The sequence below is a fragment of the Necator americanus genome, chromosome IV, assembly GCF_031761385.1.
Source record: "Necator americanus strain Aroian chromosome IV, whole genome shotgun sequence".
Taxonomy (NCBI): domain Eukaryota; kingdom Metazoa; phylum Nematoda; class Chromadorea; order Rhabditida; family Ancylostomatidae; genus Necator; species Necator americanus.
This window is the reverse complement of record NC_087374.1, coordinates 27807430-27832639: the sequence shown is the minus strand read 5'-3', so window position 1 is coordinate 27832639 and position 25210 is coordinate 27807430. Positions and strand designations below refer to the sequence as shown.

The following is a 25210-nucleotide window of genomic DNA, read 5'->3' as shown; positions in this document are numbered from 1 at the left end:
ATCCGCCACTCTGTTTTGCGAATCCCCGTTGACAATTGGCATCATAAAGAGTGTTGGTCTCATGTGGAACGAAACATCACAAGACGTCGCAGGGATGTTTATTTCTGCGAAAACATAGCTACGAGAATTGATCAAGTTGTTTGTCCCTTAAACAAATAAGCAACTAACCTTAACTGAGTTTGTTGTGTTATTGGGCTAAAGAAGATACGAGTTTCATTCAGTATCTTCAAAATTGCATTGATGTAAAGGGAAGTTAACTTTGAGTGATTTTTTGACCTTTGATGTTGCTTTTTTAGTTTCGAAAACTTGAAAACCGCAATAGTGCATACACATCTAAGGTGTTGATAATAAACTGGTTCTACGGTGTAGTTAAGCGTGAAAATGTCGCATAATTCTTCTAATTATTGTGTATTACACTGCAGACAATCGAGCACGTCAAGAAGCCTTAAGTTTTGTTGGTGGCCGAACGCGATCAGAATAATACTTTTTTCGGGAATTAGAGTTATAATAAATTAATATTAACCATCTTTGAGGAATGAGAATAACCAAGAAATTGTCCGGAATATACTATTGATGTTGATTTCTGTGATAACGAACGGACCACAAGAAATTAAACCTCAGGTTCTTTTTTTTTGTATTTTGTGAGTTTGAGAATATGGTCGTAATCTCCGTTGTGTTAAGCATTCATCTGGCCTTGTTCAATTGCCGACGTTTAATCTTCCGAATCCATCTGGAAATGGACTTTCTGTTAGGAATACGCAGGCATTTGGACTAGTTCATAAGGTGTTTTTTGAGGTGAGAATTTTTCGATCAGCTGCTTCCCTCTGCCTTAAGGTGTAATGCACTATGTGAACATTGTTAAATTCAAAACTTATTGTAGTTCTTAAGAGTCATAGCCCTGCGATATGTGCCATGGCGATCGATATTGTGCATTCAATATACACTTGTGATCCAGCAAATTACTTTATTTTGGACAAGGAATATCCGTTGGCGTTATTTATTGAGCAATTGGACAGAAAAGATGAAGTTGTGAGGGTGAGTTCTAATATTTTTGCTTCGGATTTCTTATCATCTTGCACCTGAATTGCAATGATTTTTAGGCGAAAATCCTTGAACTTGTGGAGCACTGCGTATTTCACTTGAACTACATTCCCTGTAAAGAGTTAATCGGTATATGTGTACAGATGAAGACTGAACTAGCATCTGGGCAACAGGACATTTGTATAAGTGCCGTACAAGCAGCGTTTCGACTACTCACGGTGGATTCACTGATTAAAGTAGGAACTTAGTGATTGGTCATAGAATTTTTTGATGTTGCGAATTCTGATATAGTTTGGACTATTATATCTACTTATTTGTTGAATTCTTTTAAATCTACAGTTACAGGACGCCTTCCGAGAAGTTGGCTTGTTAGACACTCTATGCTACATTATTAACAATCTGTTCGCACAGTATAAACGTAAGTTGACTTCTCCCGTGTCTCAAAATCTGTATTTCAAAACCTTGAATTAACCGCGATTTTTAGTGAACTTTTCTTATATAAATTTTGCTAATTGTTGTGCTCACATATTCGTCACTCTTCTTACCTTCGATTGCGCCCAATACTATGATTCTAACGTATTGTTCGTTACAGAGCGAAGTCTAACTGAAAACGAGACGAAACTCACCTTATTGGCCACTGATTTGCTCACCGTTATAATCAAAGGCAACTTAGAGAATTCTCGTGAGTAGAAAAAGTTACTCGTGTTTTTTTTTATTAGGGTTTGCTTTTATGCTACACTATATGAGCTTCTCTTCTTTAGGGATGTTTTCGGATTGTTTCGGAGCACGAACGTTACTGAGCGTACTCACTGTTGTAACAGGAGAATGGCGAAGTAGTAGTTTGCAACTGCTAAAGCAGCTTCTTTTGCTGGCATCCACTGACCAATACATAGCAGGAGTAATTCAAGTAGGCCAGAAGATTGTCGTACTAATACAAACTTATGAATAATCTATCCTTAGGTAATTAGTCAAGTAGCCCCGCAACAGCAGCTAGAGTTCAATGTGGATCTCCTGAAAGTAAATTTTGCATCCTCCCCTCACATTTTTTCAATTGTGTTTGAAAGTTGGGTCTTTTTCACATTTGTAGACAGTGCTCGGAGTACTTCGAGAAAGTCACAAGGTCAGAGTGCAGTTTCGAAAAACGGGAGGCTATTTGGGATTGCTAACCATGTTGCTCGGGCTGGAAGGAGCCTTTTCGATGATTAGTGGCACCGGAGGTATTCACTAGCTTTTATCTGAAATCGTTATTCTAAGCCTTGTTATAGTAATATTCATTCTTTTATTAGCCCAGTATTTTTTGAGACCTCCCTTTGACGTTTCTACTAAATAAATGTTAAATAATTAAACGTTTTTCTTCTTTTAGGGACAGTTCCTGCAGAGGCAGTTGAACTGCTAGACTTCATTCATCTAGTTTTCAAAGTTCTCACTATTAGTATGCGATTTGAACCGTCAAATGCCAAGTACTTCTCGGTCGAAGTGAGAATTATCTAGCAAATTATGGCTACCAAGAACAAAAAGCTTTTTTGAACATTTGCACCGTTTTAGGTTAGCTGGGATAGTATCACAACAGTACTTCGCTTGACTGGAGCGTTTGGCGAGAATACAGTCATCGATGTAATACAGCCGGAATGGAAATTGCAGGTGAGGCAAATTTTGAATATTGCGATTGCGAAATTGTACCCTAAGCTAATGAAAACGTTGTATGTACTGACAGCAATAATTTCCATACCTAAAAACCCAAGCATAATAAGAGCAGTTACAACTCTTGCAACTGCTCTTATTATGCTTGGGTTTTTTTAAAGGTCAGGTGTATTTTACAGTATTCACCTACTTATTTGTAGGGATCTGATCTCAAAGATGAACTAGCTGCGTGTCATTCTGTCTTCAAAATGGACGAGGATATTCAAGCTGGGTACGGTACAGTTTCAGAATTTATCGTTGGTCTTTGATTTGGAAATGTTCAGTGCAGCATCGATATCTAGTTCATATGGTCTTTTGACGTTAGTGTTTCAGATCAATCCCAACCGGAATGCCACCTTCCATCTTTTTTGCTAGTTACATAATCCGACTGCTCTTCAACATGGCGTTGGATAATTATGAGAAGTGCGTGAAATGTTTTGTTAACGCACATTAAAGCGAAAATACAGGTTTTCTAGGATGTCTTCGGATGTTACATGGACGTCGTCTGATGGATCTCTCGAAGAATGCATTGTTTCATGGACTTCATCTGTTTTGGTTGGTGTTTTAAAGTGTTTTCTTATTAGTTCTATGTCATGTTTCCTCCTTTCTCTTCTTATAATTCGCTCAAAAATTCCTGGTTAAAGAATGGGCAGATAGATAGAACAATCCTACTTGCCCGATAATTTCGTTTCATGCGAAATCAGAGAATCAGATTTTATCTCTTTACCCTTGATCTTGATCGCACTTGCTCATGTACTTGTTAATCTTGACCCTTTTAGGTACACCCAGGTGCTGTGCAGTCAATACTGTCGCTATTACCTTCTATATCTAGCGACAGTGTGAAATGGATGGTCAGTGCCCAGTACTATTGTGGGCTGCTTCTGAAAGCTCTCCTCAAACCAGAAAGAAATCAGCAGTTGATGTGCCAAGTACGTAGAATTTTGTTACTACAAAAAGTCATTTGCCCAAATCAGCGAGAATAGTTGCATTTTTGAAGGTGGATATGCCCAAACATTTGTTATCGATCGCTTCGAAGCTATTCCTGTGTGAAAGTCATATTTTACTCCATCCATTCTACTACGTCTTAGAGAGGCTGTCATATCAGTCTATGCAGCCAAGCCAGTTGAGGTGCTGTGAAAGTTCATTAAAGAGCTATAGAACGAAGGTATGTATGTAACTGATTGTAGCTGTATTTTAGACATTTTCTGCGCCTGGATCTACCTCTGTGCTGCCGAAATCTCGATGAAACTGAGAACGAAGAACCGATAAGATCGAATGAAGGCGGTCCGGTCCCACTGCAGAGGTATGTGCATAATTACGAAAGCTTTCATGTTTTTTGGATTTTTGAATTGCCATTGCCTATTATCCTTCCTGTTACAAACATACTACAAGTCAAGTTGCAGTATTTTGACGTAGTCTGGTACTTGTCCTGGGAAGACTTAGTGAACCACGTCGATCCACTCCAACTTTACTTAATTTTTGTCCCACTAATTTTATGTAATCTAGCTATTATCTTCTTGCCTCTGCTTACAGTATGGTGAAAACGAAATGAAGCACGATGCAAATGCGTAACCGGCTGCATTCGGAGCGGTGCAGTGAAGCGTAGCAGTTAGGCACGAAAGAGGACCCTTGCTAACACCAATCTTCACTGCAATTCGCCGTGGTCCCTTGCCGCTTCGAGCGCAGCCGCTTACGCAACTACAACCTGCTTCATGTCGTTTTTACCCTACTATAGCTGTTTTCTTCACCGCTCCACTTAATCGTATTCTAAAATCAAGTGGGCCGAGAACGAATGGCCAAACAGTATTTGGAATGCGGTTAAATATCAGAGTTGAAGATATTTTGTGGTAGTAAACTAGTTTAAGGGTGAAGGCCTTGGTGTCCATGATGACGCCTCGAGATCAGCGTCTCTCTCACGCTCCTTCCTTTGTTGAGACCGATCTGGCCATGGAAGGGTTTGGTTGTTTGTTTATTCCATCGCTGGCACCTTTGTTCTCTGCGAATAGAACTGAAAGAGTATTCCCACCGCTTAATGGAATTTCACTCTCTACGTGAGTTTTTGTCGTTTGTATCTGCATCCTTTTCGATCTTTGTCTTTGATATTCCCTTTTCGAATCGTTGATCTACTGAGAACATGTGTTCAGCTGGCTGTACATCGATGCATTCTCTGATAAGAAATTGGATGCCCATCCGCTGAGGCTTTTAACGATAACCAGAACGGTGACTTGGCAGGATGAGAGACGCAAACAGGTAAAATTGTCATAAAACATCGGTAGTTAACTGGAAGGAGAAAGGGTTTTTTTTTAATTTATCACGTAGTGCTGATATCCCCGATTTGCAATTGCCGCCTCTCCAATTGCATAAAATCTTGTTGATTCCTTATGTTATATGATATAACGGCTGCTATAAATACTTTGCTATTTCGCTAAGTGTCCATTGATCTATTGATTTTTTTGATAATTGCTCGCTACGTTTCAGAGTGCGATTAAACAGTATATTTTTTTTAGCTGAGATTGTTATGTGCACTTTTCACTTTTGAACTGACCTTCTCAGGGACCATGCCAACTGGCGTGTTTGACCATACAAGTGAGCCCGATGGATAGAAGTTTACTAATTTCCACGGATGAGCACGAGAATCCTGGCGGAGACCTTGAAAAGGAAGCGAAGATCCCCTCAGAAAAGGTACTACACTCATGCATTAATCTCTTTTTTTATCTTCTCTTTCTTCCCCTTGTTGGTCGCTCTCCTTCAACCGCACCTCTTTCTTTTTTTAAAATCAAATGCTTCTCCATTGCTTCAACATTGTGTATCTGCTTCCATTTATGAATCTGTTTTGAAATTCAAGGCTATACGGGTAGCACTGGCGGACATCGTTCGACCAATGGAATGGACTCATGTCTGTGTGGTTCTTTCACGTTCCGTTCTGAAACCTAGCCAAGTGAGTCACCATCTCCCCTTGTTTTGATTGCAAGACACACCAACAACGTATTATTGCAAAAGTTTTTTTTTTCAGGCGAGTGTGTATATAAACGGCCGATTGGTATCCAGCCAAAGGCTGCAGTATATTGTACAAACAGCAGGTGGAGCTGCAACGCAGTTAGCTCAGACTCATGTAGTAAATGCGGTAATTGGTACACTACCAGCCATGAGAAGGCCAAGTCGATTGAGGTGGGTAATGTTTCTATGAAGATAATTAAGTTCATCAAAATTGCTGTTTGACATGTAAGAGAGATTTTCCATTGTTTTATATTTAGAAAAAATTAATTTTCCGCTCCTGAAGTCAGCATTACACTCCTCATTTGATTATCAGATTTCGTCTCGCCTCCACATTCCTCATTGAAGAGCCGTTATCCGCTGAAACCGTCCGTAGTATCTATGATCTGCAACCACATTATGTTGGGAGCCTCCAAGCTATTGGACCAGAAAGAACGTCATTGGTACAAGAGGAAAAGGTGGGAAATCTCTTGTTTTGCGTAATTTGTACGTCATATCCTAAGATTTTAGATTGTATTCGCCCTGAACGGCATGGCCACTAGCGAGATGACCCTAGCAAAAATTCGCACCGTACATAACAAGTTGGACGCGGAAATATTGGCGCCGCATGTTAGTGTATTATTGTTGTCATTACTATCTCACATGTTTTTCTTTAATCGACAATGTTTATTTCGAAAGTTCAAAATGGCAGTCTCACGGGATCTGAGAATAAAACATCAAGATTCTTTAGAGCTTTTCAGCTGTAGTAGTCTAAGCTTTTTTCTAGTTGGGGATCTCCTCGAGTGACAATAGCACTCCCTTGAGAATAATGCTGAATACGGTCTTTCATGCTCCTGGATCAGGAAGAGCCTTTGGAGCAGTTATTATTGGGTAAGTGCACTTTTCATTGCATCATCTGCTTGCTTTCCATGCTACTGCTGAACTGCACGCTTTCTAATAACTTCTTACAGGTATTTGGGGATGCGAACGTTTATCCCAAGGCCAGTGCCTCGACTACTTGATTCTATGGGTGGATTTGCCTGCCTCTACGGTCTAGTAGCGATGGCTACCGACTCAGAAGGATTGTATGCAAGCCTGAAGGCAGTGGTGTCAGCAGTCAGGTCGAATAGCAATCTGCAGGCAACTCTTCATGCGAACAGAGCCTATCAGGTGTGGATTTAATGAGAAATCGAGCTTTCTTAAGTGATAGTTTTGCAAATGTTTCAGACTTTGGCCGTGCTCTTGGAGGACAAGGCTAATTTGTTGAACTCCCATATTATGCACATGGTGTTCAGTATGGCAGGGACTTTAGATACAGCAAGAGAAGTAGCAACGATTCCGAATGGACAGGTTAAAGGGAATTTGAATGTTAAAATACAATCATAAAGTTAAAGAAGGAAACTTCACTTTAGGCCTTTGAGGATCTGCTATGTGACCTAGATGTCTGGTCAAGCGCTCCAGATGAACAGCACAGGATGCTTTACGAGCATTTCTATGAACTTATCACAGAGTGAGTCCCATTAACCGAGTGCTTTCTTTGGAACATGAAACACTACTCTAATTTACAGCCACCAAAGAGAAAATCTAGCTATTGTACGACGATCACCTCTGCTGTCGAGAGTATTATTCACGTTGTTCGATCGACCTCAACTATTATGGGCAACAAACGAAATTGTTTTTAATCTATTATCTGCGATTGTCCAACCTCAATGTGATAATCGAAGCATTCTAAAGTTGGGACAGGCTATTGCAGGAACGCTACCCACAACGTACGCTGTTTTTCTTCCATCTTTTCTTTTTCTGAAGGTTTTCCTAACAACAAGTTCCACTTGCTTTTCGCCACCACAGCATGAACAATTTCAATATCTTTTCAAACAAAAACTGTCAAATTTGCCACAGATCACCGTTGTTGCTACACTCATCCTAATTACCTTTGTTATTATTTTCTTATCCTTCATTGTTTCAGAACGGACGATCTTGCCGTGGAGTCGCAACTACCATTCCACATTTCTGAGCTGCATAATCAACTGATTGCGAATCAGAAACCTGACGAGGGTAGGTCAATTAGTCTTTGAAGTAGTCAGTTCGTGGATCTTACTAAGTTATTCCGTATTGCCCTTTTATTTTCCCTACAGAATATTCCTCTATGCACAAAATATTAATCATCATATCTCGTTTCTTTCACCATCTTTCAAATAAATTTTTACATCTGCCTTTTTCAGCGTTTTTTTTTGTACGTTTTGAGTGTTCACAAAAAAAAAACGTCTTCTCTACTCAGAATTTGCGCCTTTCATTTACAGGAAAGCCCAGTCCCCTTTATAATGTGTATGTTCGGAACCGTTTGCTAAACATGATTGCAAACTTTTTATCTCATTCAAGTCCACAACTGAATCAGCAGTGAGCTTTTTTTCCGTTTTCCTCGCCTGAAGTTGTTTGGGAAGAAACCGACCTACTTTAGCATGGCAGATCAAATAGTGCGAGTTTTGGGTTTCGATTGGATATATTGTCTCTTCTCTCCCGGAGTCCATTCTGGAACTGTTTTTTTGGCATTGCGGATCCTTCTTGCACTTCTGGCTCATCCACAGTTACTGGCGAAATTCCGTGAGGGAACAGCGAATGGTGGCTGGCTGGCTGATGCCGATTCTGTTGTGAGGAACAGGGCAGCCGTGAGTGTCCAAGCAATTACCTCATTCATAAATAATTGGTGGCTCGATTTTTATATTTGTCTAGGTTGTGCTTGGATTCTCGGTCTCTGCTCACGGCGGTGCTGTTGGCAGCAAGATTGATATTAATCCGGAGCTTCAAAACTGTGCAGGTTTTGCAGCTCTTGAGCATCTCATGGCTGCGCATGCGGATAAGCCACATGCCTACCTAGCTATGCTTGCAGTATTGGTAGGACAGGTGAGATTCAACTTACTTGGGCGGATTTTCTTTCTTACTATTACTCCCAATAGCACACTCCATTCAGCACTTTGTTACCTATATTTCAGCCTGTCAAAGACCTTCGATTCTGCGAAAATTTTAGCGTGGACCAGATTTGGACTCATGTGTTTGGCCTATCCTTGAACAGGTTCGCTCTTACACACTTGCTTATTTCAAAGTTTCGCTTCTAGAAGTGGTATTAATCGACGATGTTTTAGCTCAGTTTACGAAGCTATCAGATCAGCTGAGTTCTGTTACGACGCTCTTATTCCGCTCTTAGCAATGGTTAGAGCGTGCATTTATTCCGGAAATGAGGTGAGATGTCATGAATAATATCCTACACAAGCTTCATTTGTATAGAAAAGTACTCTTTTTGAATAACCAGTGTATTCTTCATTACTGCTAGAGTATTAGATTTCCACATAACGTTGAAATGCAGTTTTTGTTCCCGTGAAAGATACATGCTATGCTTGCAGTATTGGTAGGACAGGTGAGATTCTCGGTCGCTGCTCACGGCGGTGCTGTGAGTGCAGAGTGAACGCACAATATGTTGTTTGTAAAGCGAAATCGTGAAATATTTTATGTATACTAGCATGAATGATACTAAAAGCTTCTGTTGCAGTCGTTTCCTCATTTTAACTGATGAGCTATTTTCCCACGCTCTTAGTCCGCTCTTAGCAATGTGGTCTAAGGTCATGTTTTATTGAAACTCTCGGAAAGATTTCAAATAAAGCACAATGCAAAATATTTGATCCTCCATTTCTTCCCTAGTTTTATCTCATAGATCAGTGGTTACCGCTACCAAATCGACTGTTCCAGGCGCTTCAAGGATGGCATGTTGACTATCCGTCCGCCGTCGTACAAATGATAACATTTCTGTACCAAAATTCACCGAATTTCTTTGCAATAGCTCACTCCGAAGAGTTTGTCCTTGCAATGTTCTCGTCCTTGATTCAGGTATGAGGTCCTATGACTCACTATTTTTGTATTATTCTGAACTTTGAACAGTTTATTTTTTAGGATACGAATGCTATGGGTGTGAGATCAGAAACGGCTGATAGAAGCGCAGTAGGCACACCAGAATTGGAAAAAGTGCAAGCAGGTGCGTCGTTTTGCTGACTTAAAAAACTTTTGTGCTTATTCTTTGACCAATCAATCAAAAGATTTTGATCAACACACAATCTGTTTACTAGTCTGAAATCAAAAGAGGGAGAAAGTCTGACATTGTTCAAAACTATTTTGCTGTTTTTCATGAAATCTAGAATGTCAGTAATAATTCATTTGCAGTCCTTACGTTACCCAGCGTGAAAGCCGTTCTGGATTTCATGAAGAAATTGTTCTGTGATGATTTCCAAGTAGCAGCTGGTGGAAGAGCTGACAGCCTAGTAGATGTAATCACTGAGGTATGTGAACCATTTGCTAGTTAGTTTTTGTTTCGTTTCCAAACACTCGTGCTATTCATCTGATCATTCGTATATATACCTTTTTCATTTTTCCCCACTTTGTAATCTGGAGGGAACATGTCCTCTCATTTTTCGGGGTAGTAGAGTGATGGCTAAGTGGTTAAGACCCATTTTTATAGAATTTTGCTTTCTAATGCCAACTTATTGTTATTTTTAATATGTAAGAACTGCTTTTAGAGTGTAGCAGAAAACGGATCGACAAGGAAAGTGCAAATACTCACTCTCAGTGCTCTTGTTCATGCAGTAAGTAACCGTTGCTGCAGTTGGCGATGTTCATAAGTAATAATGACATAAGTAATTGTGATTTTACATGAGAAATTTGCAGGTGTTTGATCACTTGATAAGCACTGATTTGTTGGTGTCGTCATCGTTACCGCCAAACGCTCCGCCTCAATCACTGGCGCAGGTAGGTGCTTTTAAGTGAAGTTCATTCTTCCCCTATTCTTCGAGGTGAATAATCATACATTTCTCTGAGGTCATTCTTTAACGAGAAGCCCTTCTCCTGAAGAATATTGGGTTATACGCATGCGAAGATGAGCTGAATTTTAATTGAACCAACTAGTTTTCTCGTAGTTTTGTGTGAGATTCCCAAATTCCTGATAAAATGCTGATTCCTTCACAAACTATGATAACAGTGATACTGTTGAAAAAGCATATGATTTTTCAGGTGGGAGTGAACATCTCATATATGGCACTTCGTGCAGTAGATTGCCTTTGGAATGGGCTTCTGACAGGAGAACCACTGAAACTTCTTCAACTCCTCTACAGTGTGTACTCAATAGCTAGCCGAAAAGAGAACAAGGTATCGGTGTGTTTTTGTTTCATTATTGTTACTGTGATTACAACAAATGATTTCAGGAAATTATTCTGGATAGCCTAACATCGTCCATAATGCGATGCGTACTCTACATACTGAGCAGACCGATCGAAAATGTTCAAGGTAAGTAGATATTGATTTGTAACTGTGGAGTCTGTTCTTATCCAGACATTCGGGGTTAAGACTATTCGAAAGGTGCAACCAAGATGACGGTTTGTTTGGTTTGCTCACTCGATGAATGTCCACCATCGGTAAATAGAAGTAAAACTGCACTTCAATTACTCCATTACTTACTAATTACGAATTACTCCAATTTCGATTTTTAAAAAGCGAAATATACCAACATTTTGTTGGTGAAAAAACTTTAATTTAATTTTACATTCTTGAAGGAGATCGTAACTGTACAAAGTTATGCTTAAACTATACAGTCTTCGAATAAAGAAGTTTGCAACGGATAAGTATTGATTTTCAGTCCAGATGTCTGTTCTGGACACGTTATCCTCAGTGGTGACTAAGCGATACATTTTTCTCTCGTCAAATGAAAGCTGGTTCTTCACATCGCTAACTCATCTGATCTTTATGCTCAGCGTGACACCAGATATTATGCAACACGATGGTGAACCATTGGAGAAAGCTAGCGCCCAGGTTAGATTAGCGATCACCTGCTTTTTTTCCAACACTATTAGAGAAAATTATTTCTGGGTTTAGGTCGCTGTTTGCGCATCTAGAGTCTGGACAGATGTGATTTCTTCGAAGAAAGCCCTACTTGAAGAGGCATTTAAGAAGCCAACTGTTTGGTATGAAAATCAGTTTTTCATTTTCTTCTGTTTCCCACTAGAAATAGTAATTACAGTGAGTTGAATGCAGCCAGAGCACTACTAGCTAATGTCGCCGGTCAACATTGGCATCAGTTTGTGGATAGCCAGTTATCCGGACACTGCCAGAACCACACGATTTCCAAAGATATTCAGACGCAGATAAGCTCGGTAGGATTTGTTCTTTCAAGCGGTTCCTTTTTACATTCTCAATTAGAGTAATGAGAGAAATTTGAAAGGTGTAGATCGTTTGTGTAACTTCTCTATGAGCGAATAATTTTCTTTTGATTATTGTATTTTTCTAGAAAATTACTCGAGTAGCTTCTGGACTTCACAAGTTAGCGAGTAAAAGGACTCTCAGCTCACACGGTAGTATCAGTGCAGCACTTCCATGGAAGAACGTGAGCGTAGACAAAGAGGTGTGCTTACCTTTTTGCCGCTGTTTCTTTATTCACTTCTTTTTCTGAACTGATGGTACTAGGAAATCTTAAGTGATTTTTTTAAGGTGATCCACATGTGGTTACGGGTGCATGTGAGTCTTGTGAAAGAGTTAGTGGCGGCGCAAGCGACTCGATATCATGAATGGCATGCTCATGCGAAGAAATGGTCATTGCACGAATGGCATCAACTAGAGGCGGAACTCACCCGGGAACGTGGTATATGGGGTCCCGAGAAGGTAAATTGCATTACTTGCGAAACTGATTAACGGGTTCTGTCTTGAAGTTTTCCATCCGCAGGCGTCAGTGCTTGATAAATATAAGCTGGATACCACCGAAGGCCCTTCGCGTACACGACGAAAAATGATTCCGAATCGGTTCTTCTACCACACGTTCCCTTATAGACCTCATCTAGATGAACCTGGAGCGGTGAGTTCTCTGTTTTAGAATTTTCTCGTGCTTCCGCCGTCGACTTCTCTAAGTTAAGAGGAACAAGAAATTTGTAGCAAAGAGTAATTTCAATTGTTTCTTGATAAAACATGGAAGTGGAGACAGTTTTTTTATGAGAGGTATAGAATTTAGTTCATAACGCGGTACTCTAACGAGGTCGTAAGTAAGGAGCATTTTTTGAGAGCAATCAGAGCAGTCAAGATTCTTTCCAGAAATCCATGAGGGCTAAAGTTGCAATATCACGAGACAGCGAGCTGTATTTCAACGCATGTCGTAGACGACGTGGAAGAATCATTGACACTAGGATTATCGATTATTCTGTGGCGATATCCACTCCATCTGAGGAGAAGCCGGCGTTCACGTTCTGTGATCTTGCACGTGAGTTTGGAGTATCAATTCCCGATGTCATTTGAAATGAGACAATGTTGTATTTTCTTTCAGAAATCAACACGTCACTGATACGTAGGTTATCTACGCGGCCGCTACTTGAAGCACCAAATGCGATGTCCTGCGAAAACGACGGAAATAGCAAGGAAAATGACAATGGGGATGAAAACGGTGCTAAGGTAAAATACCAACGAGTGACTCTTTCTCGCACGTTTGTACTTCTAGATCTCTAATTTACATTTGTCCAGGACCCATCTGTTGAGTTGGAAGATGACCAACAGGATGAATCGTCCGCAAGCGATAAACCAATGTCAGAAAGTCGTGAGGAAGTAAAAGAAGAAGAGAAAAAAGATAATGAGATGAAGAAGAAAAGAGGACCCGATAATCAAACATTACTGCGGTTACTTGAACAAGGCGAACAATTGCACAGTATGTTCCGTTGTGCACGAATACAGGTATGATTTCAAGATATTTCCATGGATCTGATACTAAAATGATAACTATTTTAAGGGATTGGAGACGTCGGAAGGATTATTATTATTCGGACGGGAACATTATTATGTGGTTGACGGTTTCACTTTGCTGAAAACTCGAGAGATCCGAGATCTAGATTTTCTAAGTCAAGAGTATGTTATGATTTTACGGACTCTTCTGTTTTACCGAGTGTGATTTTTAGGCTACACGATCCTATTGTGCCTTACACAGCTACCGGAGCGACACATCCACCAAGGTCGTCAAGGTTGTGCAGCAAATTCAGTTATGAGGACATTAGAGAAGTTCATAAGAGGAGGTTAGTATTGTGCAAAACGTTCTGTAATTTTCTCTTTCTGATCTTTTACTTTCTTCTTCCATTTTTTGGATGTCTTTCTTAGAAGTTTGTACCCTTCAATTCTCTGGAAATGCAATGTGTTGAACCCTGTTATTGCTTTACAGATTTGTAATACATAATAATAATAATAATAATAATAATAATAATAATAATAATAATAATAATAATAATAATAATAATAATAATAATAATAATAATAATAATAATAATAATAATAATAATAATAATAATAATAATAATAATAATAATAATAATAATAATAATAATAATAATAATAATAATAATAATAATAATAATAATAATAATAATAATAATAATAATAATAATAATAATAATAATAATAATAATAATAATAATAATAATAATAATAATAATAATAATAATAATAATAATAATAATAATAATAATAATAATAATAATAATAATAATAATAATAATAATAATAATAATAATAATAATAATAATAATAATAATAATAATAATAATAATAATAATAATAATAATAATAATAATAATAATAATAATAATAATAATAATAATAATAATAATAATAATAATAATAATAATAATAATAATAATAATAATAATAATAATAATAATAATAATAATAATAATAATAATAATAATAATAATAATAATAATAATAATAATAATAATAATAATAATAATAATAATAATAATAATAATAATAATAATAATAATAATAATAATAATAATAATAATAATAATAATAATAATAATAATAATAATAATAATAATAATAATAATAATAATAATAATAATAATAATAATAATAATAATAATAATAATAATAATAATAATAATAATAATAATAATAATAATGATAATGATAATAATAATAATAATAATAATAATAATAATAATATAATATAATATAATATCCGTCCGGCTCAATTTAAGAAAGCAAATTTGTAATATTTGCGAAGTCTTGGAAAATGTCTGTTACTTTTCTTAGTGATGAATGAACCTATAAATAAGAAAAGAAAAAATATATTATTTTTCCGTGGGTATAGGAAATGATTTTCTTCTTTTCAAGGAAAAGTTTTACATCACGATGGTATATAGGCTTCGCTGCGCTAGATGCCATAGTAGAGGAACGGTCTTTCCACAGTATGATGTTGTTTATCAGAGTTTTTCTGATAACTTTTCTTTATGAGCTTTGTGATCATCTACGTTGCTTGTTAACCTGTTACTTCATTCTTTATTATCCTGTACTTTCTTTGCAATTTCCAGATATCTCCTACAGCCCATCGCTTTGGAAGTGTTCAGTGCTGACGGGAGGAACTACCTACTAGCGTTTCCGAAAAAGATGAGAGATAGAGTGTATGAGAAGTGAGTGATAAAATAAAGACAGAGGAAATCTTTTTGTAAAGTTATCATTTAATATTTTACGATTGTTTTACTTCTAGATTGTTGTCTATGGCTAAGGGACTTACTTCTGGTGGAACTGATTCTGTAGGAGGTCAAAAAGCAAACATGGCTATAGAGCAGAGTGGTAGAGCATCGTTGATAAACTCGATTATTGGACAACAGTCGGTGACGCAGCGCTGGTTAAATGGGCAAATCACCAACTTTCAGTATTTAATACATCTAAACACATTGGCTGGGCGGTATGTCATCGTTCTAGAAAAATTTTTCTTTTGTATTCGCTTTCTTCCTTGAAAACGAACATGTTCAGATCCTACAACGACCTTTCACAATATCCTATACTGCCATGGGTTCTTGCCGACTACACTTCAACGTCGTTAGACTTCACCAATCCGAAAACATTCCGTGATCTGTCGAAACCAATGGGAGCACAAAATCCGCAGAGGCTGGAACAATTCCTGAAAAGGTTGATATTGCATGCATTATATGCAACATAATAATATATGGGTGGAAATTTCTGGAACTTCTGTTTTTATCTAGATATCGGGAATGGGATGACCCTACGGGGGAAACGCCGCCGTATATGTATGGAACACACTATTCATCTGCAATGATTGTTGTGTCGTACTTGGTCCGGTTAGAACCATTCACTCAGCAGTTTCTGAGCCTGCAGGTTCGTTCTCGTCCTTGCCATTTCCTTTTGCTTTCCATTTTTAGCCATTTTAATTTTATGTGTTTTAAAGGGAGGTCACTTTGATCTAGCTGATAGAATGTTCCATAGCATTGGCGATGCATGGACTAGCGCCAGTCGAAACAATATGGCTGACGTTAAAGAGTTGATTCCCGAGTTTTTTGTACTACCAGAATTATTGCTGGTACGTCTACCTTTGCCAGTCTTCATATTTTTAAATTATATTCAGTAATCTTGAAGTAGCACTTTGGCACACCTCTGCTTTCTTGTTACTCCGCATCGCCAGGTGTAGTCAGGTCAAAACGACCTGAAGTTCAGTGCAGTAGTCGGCCGCGCACGAAGCATGTAGCTAGCTGGGATGCTGGGATCGAGCAACTGCATCGAGATTCAGGCTGTTTTGATCCGACTACGGTACAGTGTGGAAACATCACTACTAATTGGACTTATGTAGTATCTTGGAATCTCTCTTATTGTTTCCATAGCTGCAGTATAGTTGTGCTATGCTGCATATCATATCATATCATATACATATAATAGTTGTACTTCTCCTCTATTAAGAACAAAAATCGGTTCGATTTCGGAGTTAAACAGAATGGTGTCGCCCTGGATAATGTTATCCTGCCACCATGGGCTCACGGTGAAGCACGAGAATTTATCAGGTGCGTTATATTTTTTTTCCTTAATCGACAGAAAATTTGAACAGATTTGGTTGATTTCTATCTGTTTGTTCCAAGATCTCTTAACGTTGTCCCGTCTAGAAAATTGAATTTTCAGACTCCACCGTCAAGCATTAGAGTGCGACTATGTCTCCTCCCATCTCCATGAATGGATAGATTTGGTTTTCGGGTATAAACAAAACGGAGAGGAAGCTGTGAAGGTTTTTTTCATTGATTTGTCCTTTTGTTCACTTCTAGATCCCATGAATTTCCAGGCAAATAATTTATTCCATCACCTATTTTATGAGGGTAGTGTAGATTTCGAGTCCATTATCGACCCTTTGACAAGGAATGCAACTATTGGTAGGTTCTCGAAACTATGGCCTTCCAGTTCCTCTTCTTTTCAGTTGACTCCCTTACTTTCTTTGAGAAATTCTTTGAAGAGAGAAAAAAAATTCTTTCGAGTAAGGACAGAACTGCCACTTCATGCCTTTTTTGGAAATCCCAGACTCCTTCATTTGTTTGCAGGATTTGTAAACAACTTTGGCCAAATTCCAACGCAGTTGTTCAAGAAGCCACATCCTCAGAAGAAAGTGAGTTTTCTCCTCATTCGTTCAATCGGCAGTAATATCTCTTTTCGTATTATATTATTTGTATTACTACATATTGCTGTTTATCTATGATTTATTATTAGATATTTCCTACCATTTAGGTAAGCCCTGTGGATGGGTTCTCAAATACACCTGGAGTGACAACCCAGAGGTTGTTCTATCACACACTACACTCTTTAAAACCTCCACAGACTCCCATAAAAGGTTTGTACGAAATTTGTGAACTCGATGTTTGCCCGTTTTTCATTCCTTGTTGTTTCATTCCTCTTTCGTTCTAGAACTACGATCTGCAGTCGGATCGATTTATCAAAGCGATCGAACAGGTCTTGTTGTGTTGGAACAGAACAAAGTGCTGATAGGAACAAACAAATACATTGCTTGGGGATATCCAGATCGATCAATACGTATGGGACAAATAGACTCAGATAGGGTGTGCATTATATTATTAACCCGTGTAGTTTTGCACTGTATTGTTGTCCGGATTTTTTGTCACGTTTAAGTATTGCAGTAGTCCGTTAAAACTATCGATATTTTATGGTAAAATAGCAGCATCTCTTCATTTTCTTTGTGCTTTTTGTCGGTGTTTTTTGATTTTCAAACTTATTGATTTTGAATTGGATGTGAGAAAAGATCTGAAAAGATCTGATAATCGCAATAATCACTGCCCCAATTAGGAATCAATGAGTCTGTCCCACTTCGTTACCAATTTAGCTGCTTTGTGAACGTGCTAGTTGTGAACATCCTCCCAGTTCCCCTCTGCACTACTACCAGTAGACTAGATACTGTTGCCTGCAGTAATGTTATTAACTCCATTTCATGCTCATTAAAGGCAACGTATCACGGAATTGGCCTAGTATGGAAACATCAGGGACCTCGGAGAGCTTGGGTTGTAGATTATGAAATCAAGCGTGGCTCCGCTCCTTTTCCCGTACTTGTCATTAAAAAAAACGGCGTGGAAGACAGTGTTCTTCCCTACGAAATCAGTCGCAACGTGCTACCCTTGAATTCACGTGCGAGCAGTCGAAGATCAATAAGGTTTCCTCGTTTGGCTATTCAAGTAATTCAAGTAAAGTCAACTGGTGAATAGGCATCCGGTGAGGAACGTACTTGTACAAAAGTAGCACGTTCTAACCTCGTAAGATCTAAATCGGTTATGACGTTGTTTTTCAGGATGATTGGGAAAGGATGAGCGGAGCCACGCTTGTTACCGTAATCGTCAATTTTGTGATACGCTGCATTTAAACGTCACTACCTCATAATTCATTGTATTGTATTGTATTCATAATGACTGATTAGACGACTAGAACGCCAAATTCGCTTTTGATCTGGACATTATATGACCGATTGGACGGTCTAGATATGGCCAAAGTTTTTGGAAAAGGATTCCCTGATAGCATTGTTGCTCAAATGATACCAGTCTTTTCATCAACTAACAATCCTTTCCGCTTTCTAGTCTTCATGTATTCATGAGATGTGTGATGCTGACGAGTTGACGTGTGTAGCTAGTGGAGATGATCGTACGCTGTTCTGCGGAAGTAGCACAGGTTGTGTGAGGTTCGTTTTTATTTAATCTTAACATTAGTAAAAACGACAGATTTCGTCTACATCTGAATGATTTCAGTGTATGGACGTTGTGTCGAAAACCGGTTTCACTGAAGCGGCGAAAATTGTTGGATGGACATTCGGATGCAGTTACTTGTCTGGTGAGTTTCGACTTAGGTGGCACCAAATATTTCTACAATTTCCCGACCAGGTTGTTTGCTCCGCCCACGCATTCGTTGTGTCAGCGAGTAGAGATTGCTCAGTCATATTATGGCATCAATCTGAGCTTTATTTGATCCGGCAACTCCCTGTTCATCCTAGTCCCGTTTCAGCAGTGGCAGTGAATGATACAACGGTAGAAGTTTTAAGATTGCTCTAGAGAGCTAGAACAGAATGTGAAAAACTATATATTCAGGGAGATATAGCGACATCTTGCTTGACATTGCTGCATTTGTGGTCGATCAATGGTGAATTGCTGGCTGTAGTGAACACTTGCGATTCGAATCTTGTGATGGATCCATCACAAATGATTCTGAGTTTGACTTTTAGTACGGTACGTGCTGGTTTTGTTTTTATTTGTTTTTTTTTCACGTGGCATCCACGTGTGGCACCACATCTCGTTATGATTCTTTACTAGTCAAGTTATTACATCGTGATGCTCGATTTACCATGTTGTTCTAGGTAAATGAGTGGGATTCGGATAACGTTGTAGTTTGTGGTACTAGCGATGGAGTAGTGAAGATATATTCTTGTGTGATGGTTGAAAATGATGGATCTGTTGAAGAGCCACATATGGAGCCACAAGTGTAAGTTTAACTCAGACTAGTGCGAAAGGTTTGGTTTGGTCTTCTGTATTTGACAAATTTAATTATTTTACTCTTGAAAAAATTTTTTTTTCAGTTTGGAGCGGAAAGTGTATTAGTATTATTCACGATGGTCTTTTCTAGAAAGCAAGGGACCTCATCGTCTGCGAGCGTCCACGCTCGACTTGACAGGGTTCGTCGACGGTTGAAAGTTAATGGGAGCCAAGACACAAGTGAGGCACATAGCCCCGAGCCTCCAACAAGTCCTGTTGCTTCTGGAACACAAATGAAAAGTGAGCTGGCATCACTGATTCCCTCTTTGAATAGAAGTTTATTCGAATTTTCATCTAGCTACACTTTCACATTTCTATATTTTTATATTCCTTTACTTTTGTTAGCTGTAAATAGGAATTTTTTTCTTCTGCGGATGTTAAGCTTTAGATACCGATCGCCTGATATGCCCACAATATGTAAGAGTGCTTCTGCAACGTGCCGCTCTCACCGTCCACACAGCCTTCAACAGACCTGATAATACACATCCGGCTCCAATTACCTGTTTAGCGCCCAGCAGGTGACAAATTTCACTTCTTTTCAGTCTGTAACTTCGAGATTAGTTTGCAAGAGTAGTATTTTTTTTTGCAGAGATCACAAATCGTTTCTTGTCGGAGATGGAGTGGGACGAGTTTGGTGTTGGCAAGCAGGTGAAGATGGTGGCCGGGCAGATCACTGGGTCCAGGCTAGTACCATCTTGTTATCGGATTTTAAAGTATTCCTATAAAAATTGAATACTCTTTCACACGTGTGAAATTCAGTACTTCATCTGCTTATGCAGATTTCTTTTTTTTTTTTTTGTCTGTTATCGTTCATCAGGATCCTTTAGGATATGTCTCGACAGCGCTGCACGCAGTGCGCTCACAAGTTCTCCATAGCTGATCGAAAACATCACTGTAGAAATTGCGGACAAATATTTTGTGCGAAGTGAGTTTAATTTGACATCATAAATTCATTTTACTGTTAAAATGTAGAATCGTAGCCACATTACAACACATTTTTCTGCTTTGCTTTTTCTTTTTTGCTTCCCTTTCTTCCTCTTCTTCTTAGCAGTTTTTCTCTTTTCGTTCTTCTACCATCATGTCTAAACGCCAACATGATTCAAACTAAGTTTTTCGTGGAGTAATTGCGCTTTTATGAGCTTCATTATCGAATACATACTTACTTAGATGGAGAGGTCTTAACTAGACGTGCGGGCTCCAGCAACTTTTCCACTCGTTTCGTTCCCTCGCCATTGTCATTCAAGATTTTCTCAAGTTTCGTGGGCGACGTTGACGAGGTCCTTCGGCCGCATCCATCTGAGCTCTCGGTTGGTCCATCCGTGCAGCGAACACATCACGAACCATCTTGTTGTTGGCCAGTCTCGAGGGCGTTTTGCTTTTCTTGGGATACACTCTAGCGTTCTTTTTTCTTTTTCTTTTCTTTCGTTTCTTTTCCGTTCCATCTATCGTCGATACTTCACATAATGTGACCGGTCCATCTATGTTTTGCTTTCGATATATATTCAACTGGGTCGCGAAGAAGGGACATTGCTCTTGAGTCGGAGCTGCGAAGATCGGCTAGGTATTGTGTGCGCTGGTTAAACCCCAGATGGGGTTCAGATTGCACCTCTCAAGGGCTGTGTGGGTAACGGGTAGTTTCCTAGAAGTGGCAGCGGTATCTGACCACGTTTCCGCTGCGCATTAGGCCACTGGAAAAGCTATGGAGTCGAAAATGTTGTGAGAGCAGCGGACCAAGATCTCCGCGAATGCTGCCCACGCTGTTCTCATCCTTCTGTTCACGTCCAACGTGACGAAGTTTTCATGATCTGGGAGCCTTCAAGCTGTACCCCTCCGTCCTCGCAGACGTGAACTTCATGAACTGTGTCTTCTTTCCGCAAAACGATAGTTCGAGAAGAATCTTCCGTCAATGCGTATTCCCCTTTCTTTCCAAGAAAGTGATTTCACTATCCATTGTAATGTAACCGTGAACAGCTTCGGGAGAGAGATATAGTATCGCATCCTCCTTTCCAATAGGTGTGGTGAGAGAGCGGTGGAAAAGTTGTATCCTAGTGGTGCATCGATCGTACCAATTGACTAATCTCACATACGACGCGTCTACACCTCGTTCGACCAGCGCTGACAGTATTACATTCGTTTCTACACTGTCGAAGGTTTTCTTATAGTTGACGAAGGTTAGAGCAAGAGGCAGACGGTATTCCCTGCAAACCTCTGTGACCCTCATACACGGTCTGGATGTAGTTCACGCAGCTGAACCCCTGACGGAGTCCAGCTTGTTCTCGAGGCTGGGCTTCATCTAGTGTCCTGGATACGTGCGTGAGAATGATCTCGGTGAATACTTTGTATAACACGCTCAGCAATCATATCGGACGATAGTTCTGAAGGTCCTCTCGGTCATCTTTCGTATGGATAAGAACGGTTAGACTCGTTCTTCTTTGTGCTGCTTCCAGAATCTTCTTCTGCTTGTATCTCGTATTTTGTATTGCAACGCTTTTTTGCAGCCACTGTTTGCTGCTAACCGCTCAATGTGCGATGGATTCAGATCAAGCGTCAAAGTCCTTATTTTTTCCAACAATTTCTTGATGGTCTTTGAAATTCGATCCAAGTTTGTAGTGCGTTTGCATGAAGGTCAGCGTCTGTGGACACTGTTTTCGAGTTGTAAGTAGAAATTCTGAGACAGTTACCATGGCGAGTCGTGCACGTATCGCCTAGGTCCAAAATCAAAGACATCCTTAGCAACCTGAGATTTGATCGCCTCTCACCGATCGCCACACCGTTCGACGTCTGAGACGGCAGGGCCCAGTGTGCAGGATACTGAGGTTTTTGCTGAAGTGGCAAAAAGATTTTCCTCCAGACTAAACAGCTCTGCCACGGCGAGCTCAGCTTTCACCACAAGTCGTCGCGCAACCTATCAGGATCAGTGAGCCACCTTGCGCAATTTTGCTGAGACGATGGTGAATCTTGAGCTGATACGCCAGCATGGAGCAGCACGAGCCGCAGGGAACCAAGAACTTACGTCCGAGCTCGCAAAGCTTTGCAGAGAGGCGATAAAGGAAAACCTTAAAGAGAGAAGAGCAGAAGTGCTGGCTGAAGCTGCAGAGGCGGGGAAAAGCATCCGCTGTGCCCGTCGAGACTTCGCCAGTCACAAGACGAGGATGACTGCTCTTCAACACGCAAGGGGAACAGCCATTGCATAGAGAAGGGGGATGGAGGAAATCATCTACGACTTCTACTCTGATCTCTTCGACAGCCATGTCCACTTACTTCCTCACCATCTGAGGGAAGACGGACAGGTCATTCCAGAGGTTCTCCTGTCCGAAATACGACATGCTATCATGTCGGTAAGAAATCGTACGGCACCCGGTCCCGACAGAATAAGACCATAATACCTGAAGTGCATTCCACCAGTACTCATCAACACCCTGGCGAGGCTCTTTACACGTTATCTGTCGGAATGCAAGATTCCTAAACAGTGGAAGACCAGCAAGACCGTGTTGTTATATAAAAATGGAGATCCACATGACATCGGCAGCTATCGTCCAATCTGCCTACTGTCCGTCATCTACAAGCTCTTTACAAGAGTGATCCTTAATAGGATTGAAAAAAATCTTGGATGAAGGACAGCCACGCGAGAAAGTAGGGTTTCCAAAAGGATTCAGCACGATTGACCACATTCACACTGTTTCGAAACTCATCGAGGTATCACGAGAGTACAAGATGCCGCTCTGTTTCACCTTCATAGATTTGAAGAAGGCCTTCGACTCAGTTGAGACGGAAGCGGTCGTGGAAGCCTTGGACAACCAAAGCGTCCCTACTCAGTACATAAAGGTACTTCGAGAGTTGTACAGTAACTTCACGACCGGAATTTCGCCATTCTGCAAGAACATCATCATTGACGTGAAGAGGGGGGTCCGACAGGGTGATACAATTCCACCCAAAATATTCACAGCCACCCTCGAGAACGCAATGCGAAAGTTGGAATGGGACGACATGGGAGTGAAGGTTGATGGTTGGAAGCTACACCATTTGCGCTTTGCTGATGACATCGTACTGATAACACCTAGCAAAGCGGAACGAATGCTGACCGAATTCGACGAAACATTTGGATGCATCGGTCTTCTGCAAAAGACGATGTTCATGCGGAACGGATGGGTTTCGGATGCCTCATTCACGCTCAACGGAACGAATACACCAGCTACGTCTATCTGGGTCGGGAATTGAACATGATGAACGACCTGACCTCCGAGCTGGGCAGGAGGAGACGAGCGGCTTGGGGAGCGTACAAGAGCATCGAGGATGTAGTGAAGAAGACCAGGAACACCCGGCTCCGTGTTCACCTCTTCAACACCACCGTACTTCCTGCTTTGACCTATGCTTCAGAAATCTGGGCATTTCGCAAGCAGGAAGAAAACGCAGTGAGCGTCACTGAACGCGCAATTGAGAGAGTGATGCTAGGAGTATCCCGTTTCACGCAAGTGAGGGACGGGATTCAAAGTTCTCTCCTACGTCAGCGATCGAAGATTAGAGACGCCGCCGCGTTTGCCAAGGAAAGTAAAATGAGGTGGACCGGACACGTGATGCGCTTTAATGACAACCGTTGGACCAGAGCCGTGAGCGACTGGGTTTCCCGCGATATTAAGCGCACTACAGGAATACCGCCGACCCGATGGTCAGATTTCTTCACGAAGTCCTTCGAAGAAAAATATCTGTGATGATCTTCTGTGATGATATGATGTTCTTCGTGTCCCACGCGAAAGGAGAAACCACTGGGCTACTCTGGCGCGCGATCGGGACAAAAAACGTGAATCTTGGCAGTAGTTTACTCTTAGCTAGGCTTCCGATTCCGAGAACTCGGAATGTGGGAGGTGTCGAACTCTTTCCCAGCTTGGGAGACGCTGACAGAGGACGTACCTCCGCTGTGCAACGGAGTTTGACGCCCAGTCTCACCTCCACGCCACTATTATGCGCCAAACCGTTGTGGGGGCAAACATAAGTGCGATAGGGAGGATCTGGACCCTCCTCAAGTGAAGGGATCTATCTCAAACAGCCCAAGTGATGAGAATCCATTCGAAAGTGAAGAAGGTCCTTTCGCCAACCGTCCAAAAGTGAAGGGGGTCGGAGCACCGCTCCCACTATTGCATCTATGGAGGCAAACACATACATTCGTGTTTGTTTTTCAAATACATATATTCTTGTTTTCAAATACATATATTCTTGTTTTCTTTTTGCTACATTCTAAACTGGGTTGTGCCTCTTTCATTCAGTTTTTCTCATTATGAGAGCATAGAGAACGTCATGACAATTACGATTCTTGTGCACACTACAACATTATTTTCTCTATTTGTGAACAACTAATTTCTAGAAATATTATTTAGATGCAGCCGATTTGAATCACATATCACACACATGAAGATTTCGCGCCCTGTTCGTGTTTGCCAGAATTGTTTTCTTCGTCTACGAGCCCAAACGTGACCATGTTAGGCTAAAACACTAATAATTTGTGTTTATGAGTTACAGAGCTAACTATATTTATTCACTATGGTTATTTTTCCTAATTTATTGTAGGTATAGATTCAGATTTTTATCTACTTTCACAGTTAGCATAACTTTTGAAGTTTTGTGCTTGTCTCTTACTCTCTCTCTTTTTTCATCGC

At 40.0% G+C, this 25210-nt stretch overlaps 2 protein-coding genes across 5 annotated transcripts in view; one reads left to right on the top strand and one right to left on the bottom strand.

Annotated features, from left to right (window-relative positions):
• RB195_002949 (uncharacterized protein) overlaps positions 1-25028 on the top strand; it is a gene marked incomplete at both ends in the record, with an annotated part of 29472 nt that extends 4444 nt beyond the window's left edge. Inside the window, 74 exons of one of the 4 annotated variants that reach the window (XM_064200420.1) lie at positions 534-621; positions 682-795; positions 889-1035; positions 1101-1277; positions 1387-1459; positions 1634-1723; positions 1803-1948; positions 2002-2058; positions 2129-2258; positions 2405-2517; positions 2587-2682; positions 2883-2953; positions 3055-3144; positions 3198-3276; positions 3501-3650; positions 3719-3849; positions 3920-4024; positions 4587-4772; positions 4866-4971; positions 5275-5403; positions 5567-5659; positions 5735-5889; positions 6032-6173; positions 6226-6324; positions 6482-6585; positions 6666-6864; positions 6922-7044; positions 7107-7204; positions 7263-7463; positions 7661-7749; positions 7995-8091; positions 8153-8360; positions 8425-8595; positions 8685-8764; positions 8835-8931; positions 9436-9573; positions 9637-9718; positions 9904-10019; positions 10257-10322; positions 10405-10485; positions 10747-10881; positions 10938-11019; positions 11369-11541; positions 11605-11693; positions 11750-11882; positions 12017-12130; positions 12217-12387; positions 12449-12577; positions 12811-12976; positions 13040-13164; positions 13234-13440; positions 13496-13611; positions 13662-13775; positions 15069-15167; positions 15245-15445; positions 15514-15669; positions 15744-15876; positions 15947-16078; positions 16453-16553; positions 16669-16771; positions 16826-16913; positions 17079-17143; positions 17263-17365; positions 17440-17591; positions 18615-18715; positions 18783-18864; positions 18915-19058; positions 19119-19256; positions 19385-19509; positions 19651-19799; positions 19948-20077; positions 20149-20242; positions 20387-20484; positions 24932-25028. In XM_064200420.1, coding sequence (XP_064056301.1) covers positions 534-621; positions 682-795; positions 889-1035; positions 1101-1277; positions 1387-1459; positions 1634-1723; positions 1803-1948; positions 2002-2058; positions 2129-2258; positions 2405-2517; positions 2587-2682; positions 2883-2953; positions 3055-3144; positions 3198-3276; positions 3501-3650; positions 3719-3849; positions 3920-4024; positions 4587-4772; positions 4866-4971; positions 5275-5403; positions 5567-5659; positions 5735-5889; positions 6032-6173; positions 6226-6324; positions 6482-6585; positions 6666-6864; positions 6922-7044; positions 7107-7204; positions 7263-7463; positions 7661-7749; positions 7995-8091; positions 8153-8360; positions 8425-8595; positions 8685-8764; positions 8835-8931; positions 9436-9573; positions 9637-9718; positions 9904-10019; positions 10257-10322; positions 10405-10485; positions 10747-10881; positions 10938-11019; positions 11369-11541; positions 11605-11693; positions 11750-11882; positions 12017-12130; positions 12217-12387; positions 12449-12577; positions 12811-12976; positions 13040-13164; positions 13234-13440; positions 13496-13611; positions 13662-13775; positions 15069-15167; positions 15245-15445; positions 15514-15669; positions 15744-15876; positions 15947-16078; positions 16453-16553; positions 16669-16771; positions 16826-16913; positions 17079-17143; positions 17263-17365; positions 17440-17591; positions 18615-18715; positions 18783-18864; positions 18915-19058; positions 19119-19256; positions 19385-19509; positions 19651-19799; positions 19948-20077; positions 20149-20242; positions 20387-20484; positions 24932-25028 — 8962 coding nt within the window. Of the gene's footprint in view, positions 1-533; positions 622-681; positions 796-888; positions 1036-1100; positions 1278-1380; positions 1460-1633; positions 1724-1802; positions 1949-2001; positions 2059-2128; positions 2259-2404; positions 2518-2586; positions 2683-2882; positions 2954-3054; positions 3145-3197; positions 3277-3500; positions 3651-3718; positions 3850-3919; positions 4025-4586; positions 4773-4865; positions 4972-5274; positions 5404-5566; positions 5660-5734; positions 5890-6031; positions 6174-6225; positions 6325-6481; positions 6586-6665; positions 6865-6921; positions 7045-7106; positions 7205-7262; positions 7464-7660; positions 7750-7994; positions 8092-8152; positions 8361-8424; positions 8596-8684; positions 8765-8834; positions 8932-9435; positions 9574-9636; positions 9719-9903; positions 10020-10256; positions 10323-10404; positions 10486-10746; positions 10882-10937; positions 11020-11368; positions 11542-11604; positions 11694-11749; positions 11883-12016; positions 12131-12216; positions 12388-12448; positions 12578-12810; positions 12977-13039; positions 13165-13233; positions 13441-13495; positions 13612-13661; positions 13858-15068; positions 15168-15244; positions 15446-15513; positions 15670-15743; positions 15877-15946; positions 16079-16452; positions 16554-16668; positions 16772-16825; positions 16914-17078; positions 17144-17262; positions 17366-17439; positions 17592-18614; positions 18716-18782; positions 18865-18914; positions 19059-19118; positions 19257-19384; positions 19510-19650; positions 19800-19947; positions 20078-20148; positions 20243-20386; positions 20485-24931 lie in introns of those variants that run through there. The other 3 variants (XM_064200422.1, XM_064200423.1, XM_064200421.1) reach the window with 3 other exon arrangements.
• RB195_002950 (uncharacterized protein) lies at positions 13913-14922 on the bottom strand (the record flags this gene model as incomplete). Its single annotated transcript, XM_064200424.1, has 2 exons — positions 13913-14724; positions 14889-14922. 2 exons carry the CDS (start codon positions 14920-14922, stop codon positions 13913-13915), a joined length of 846 nt encoding a protein of 281 aa, XP_064056303.1.
• Positions 25029-25210: the final 182 nt, after the last annotated feature.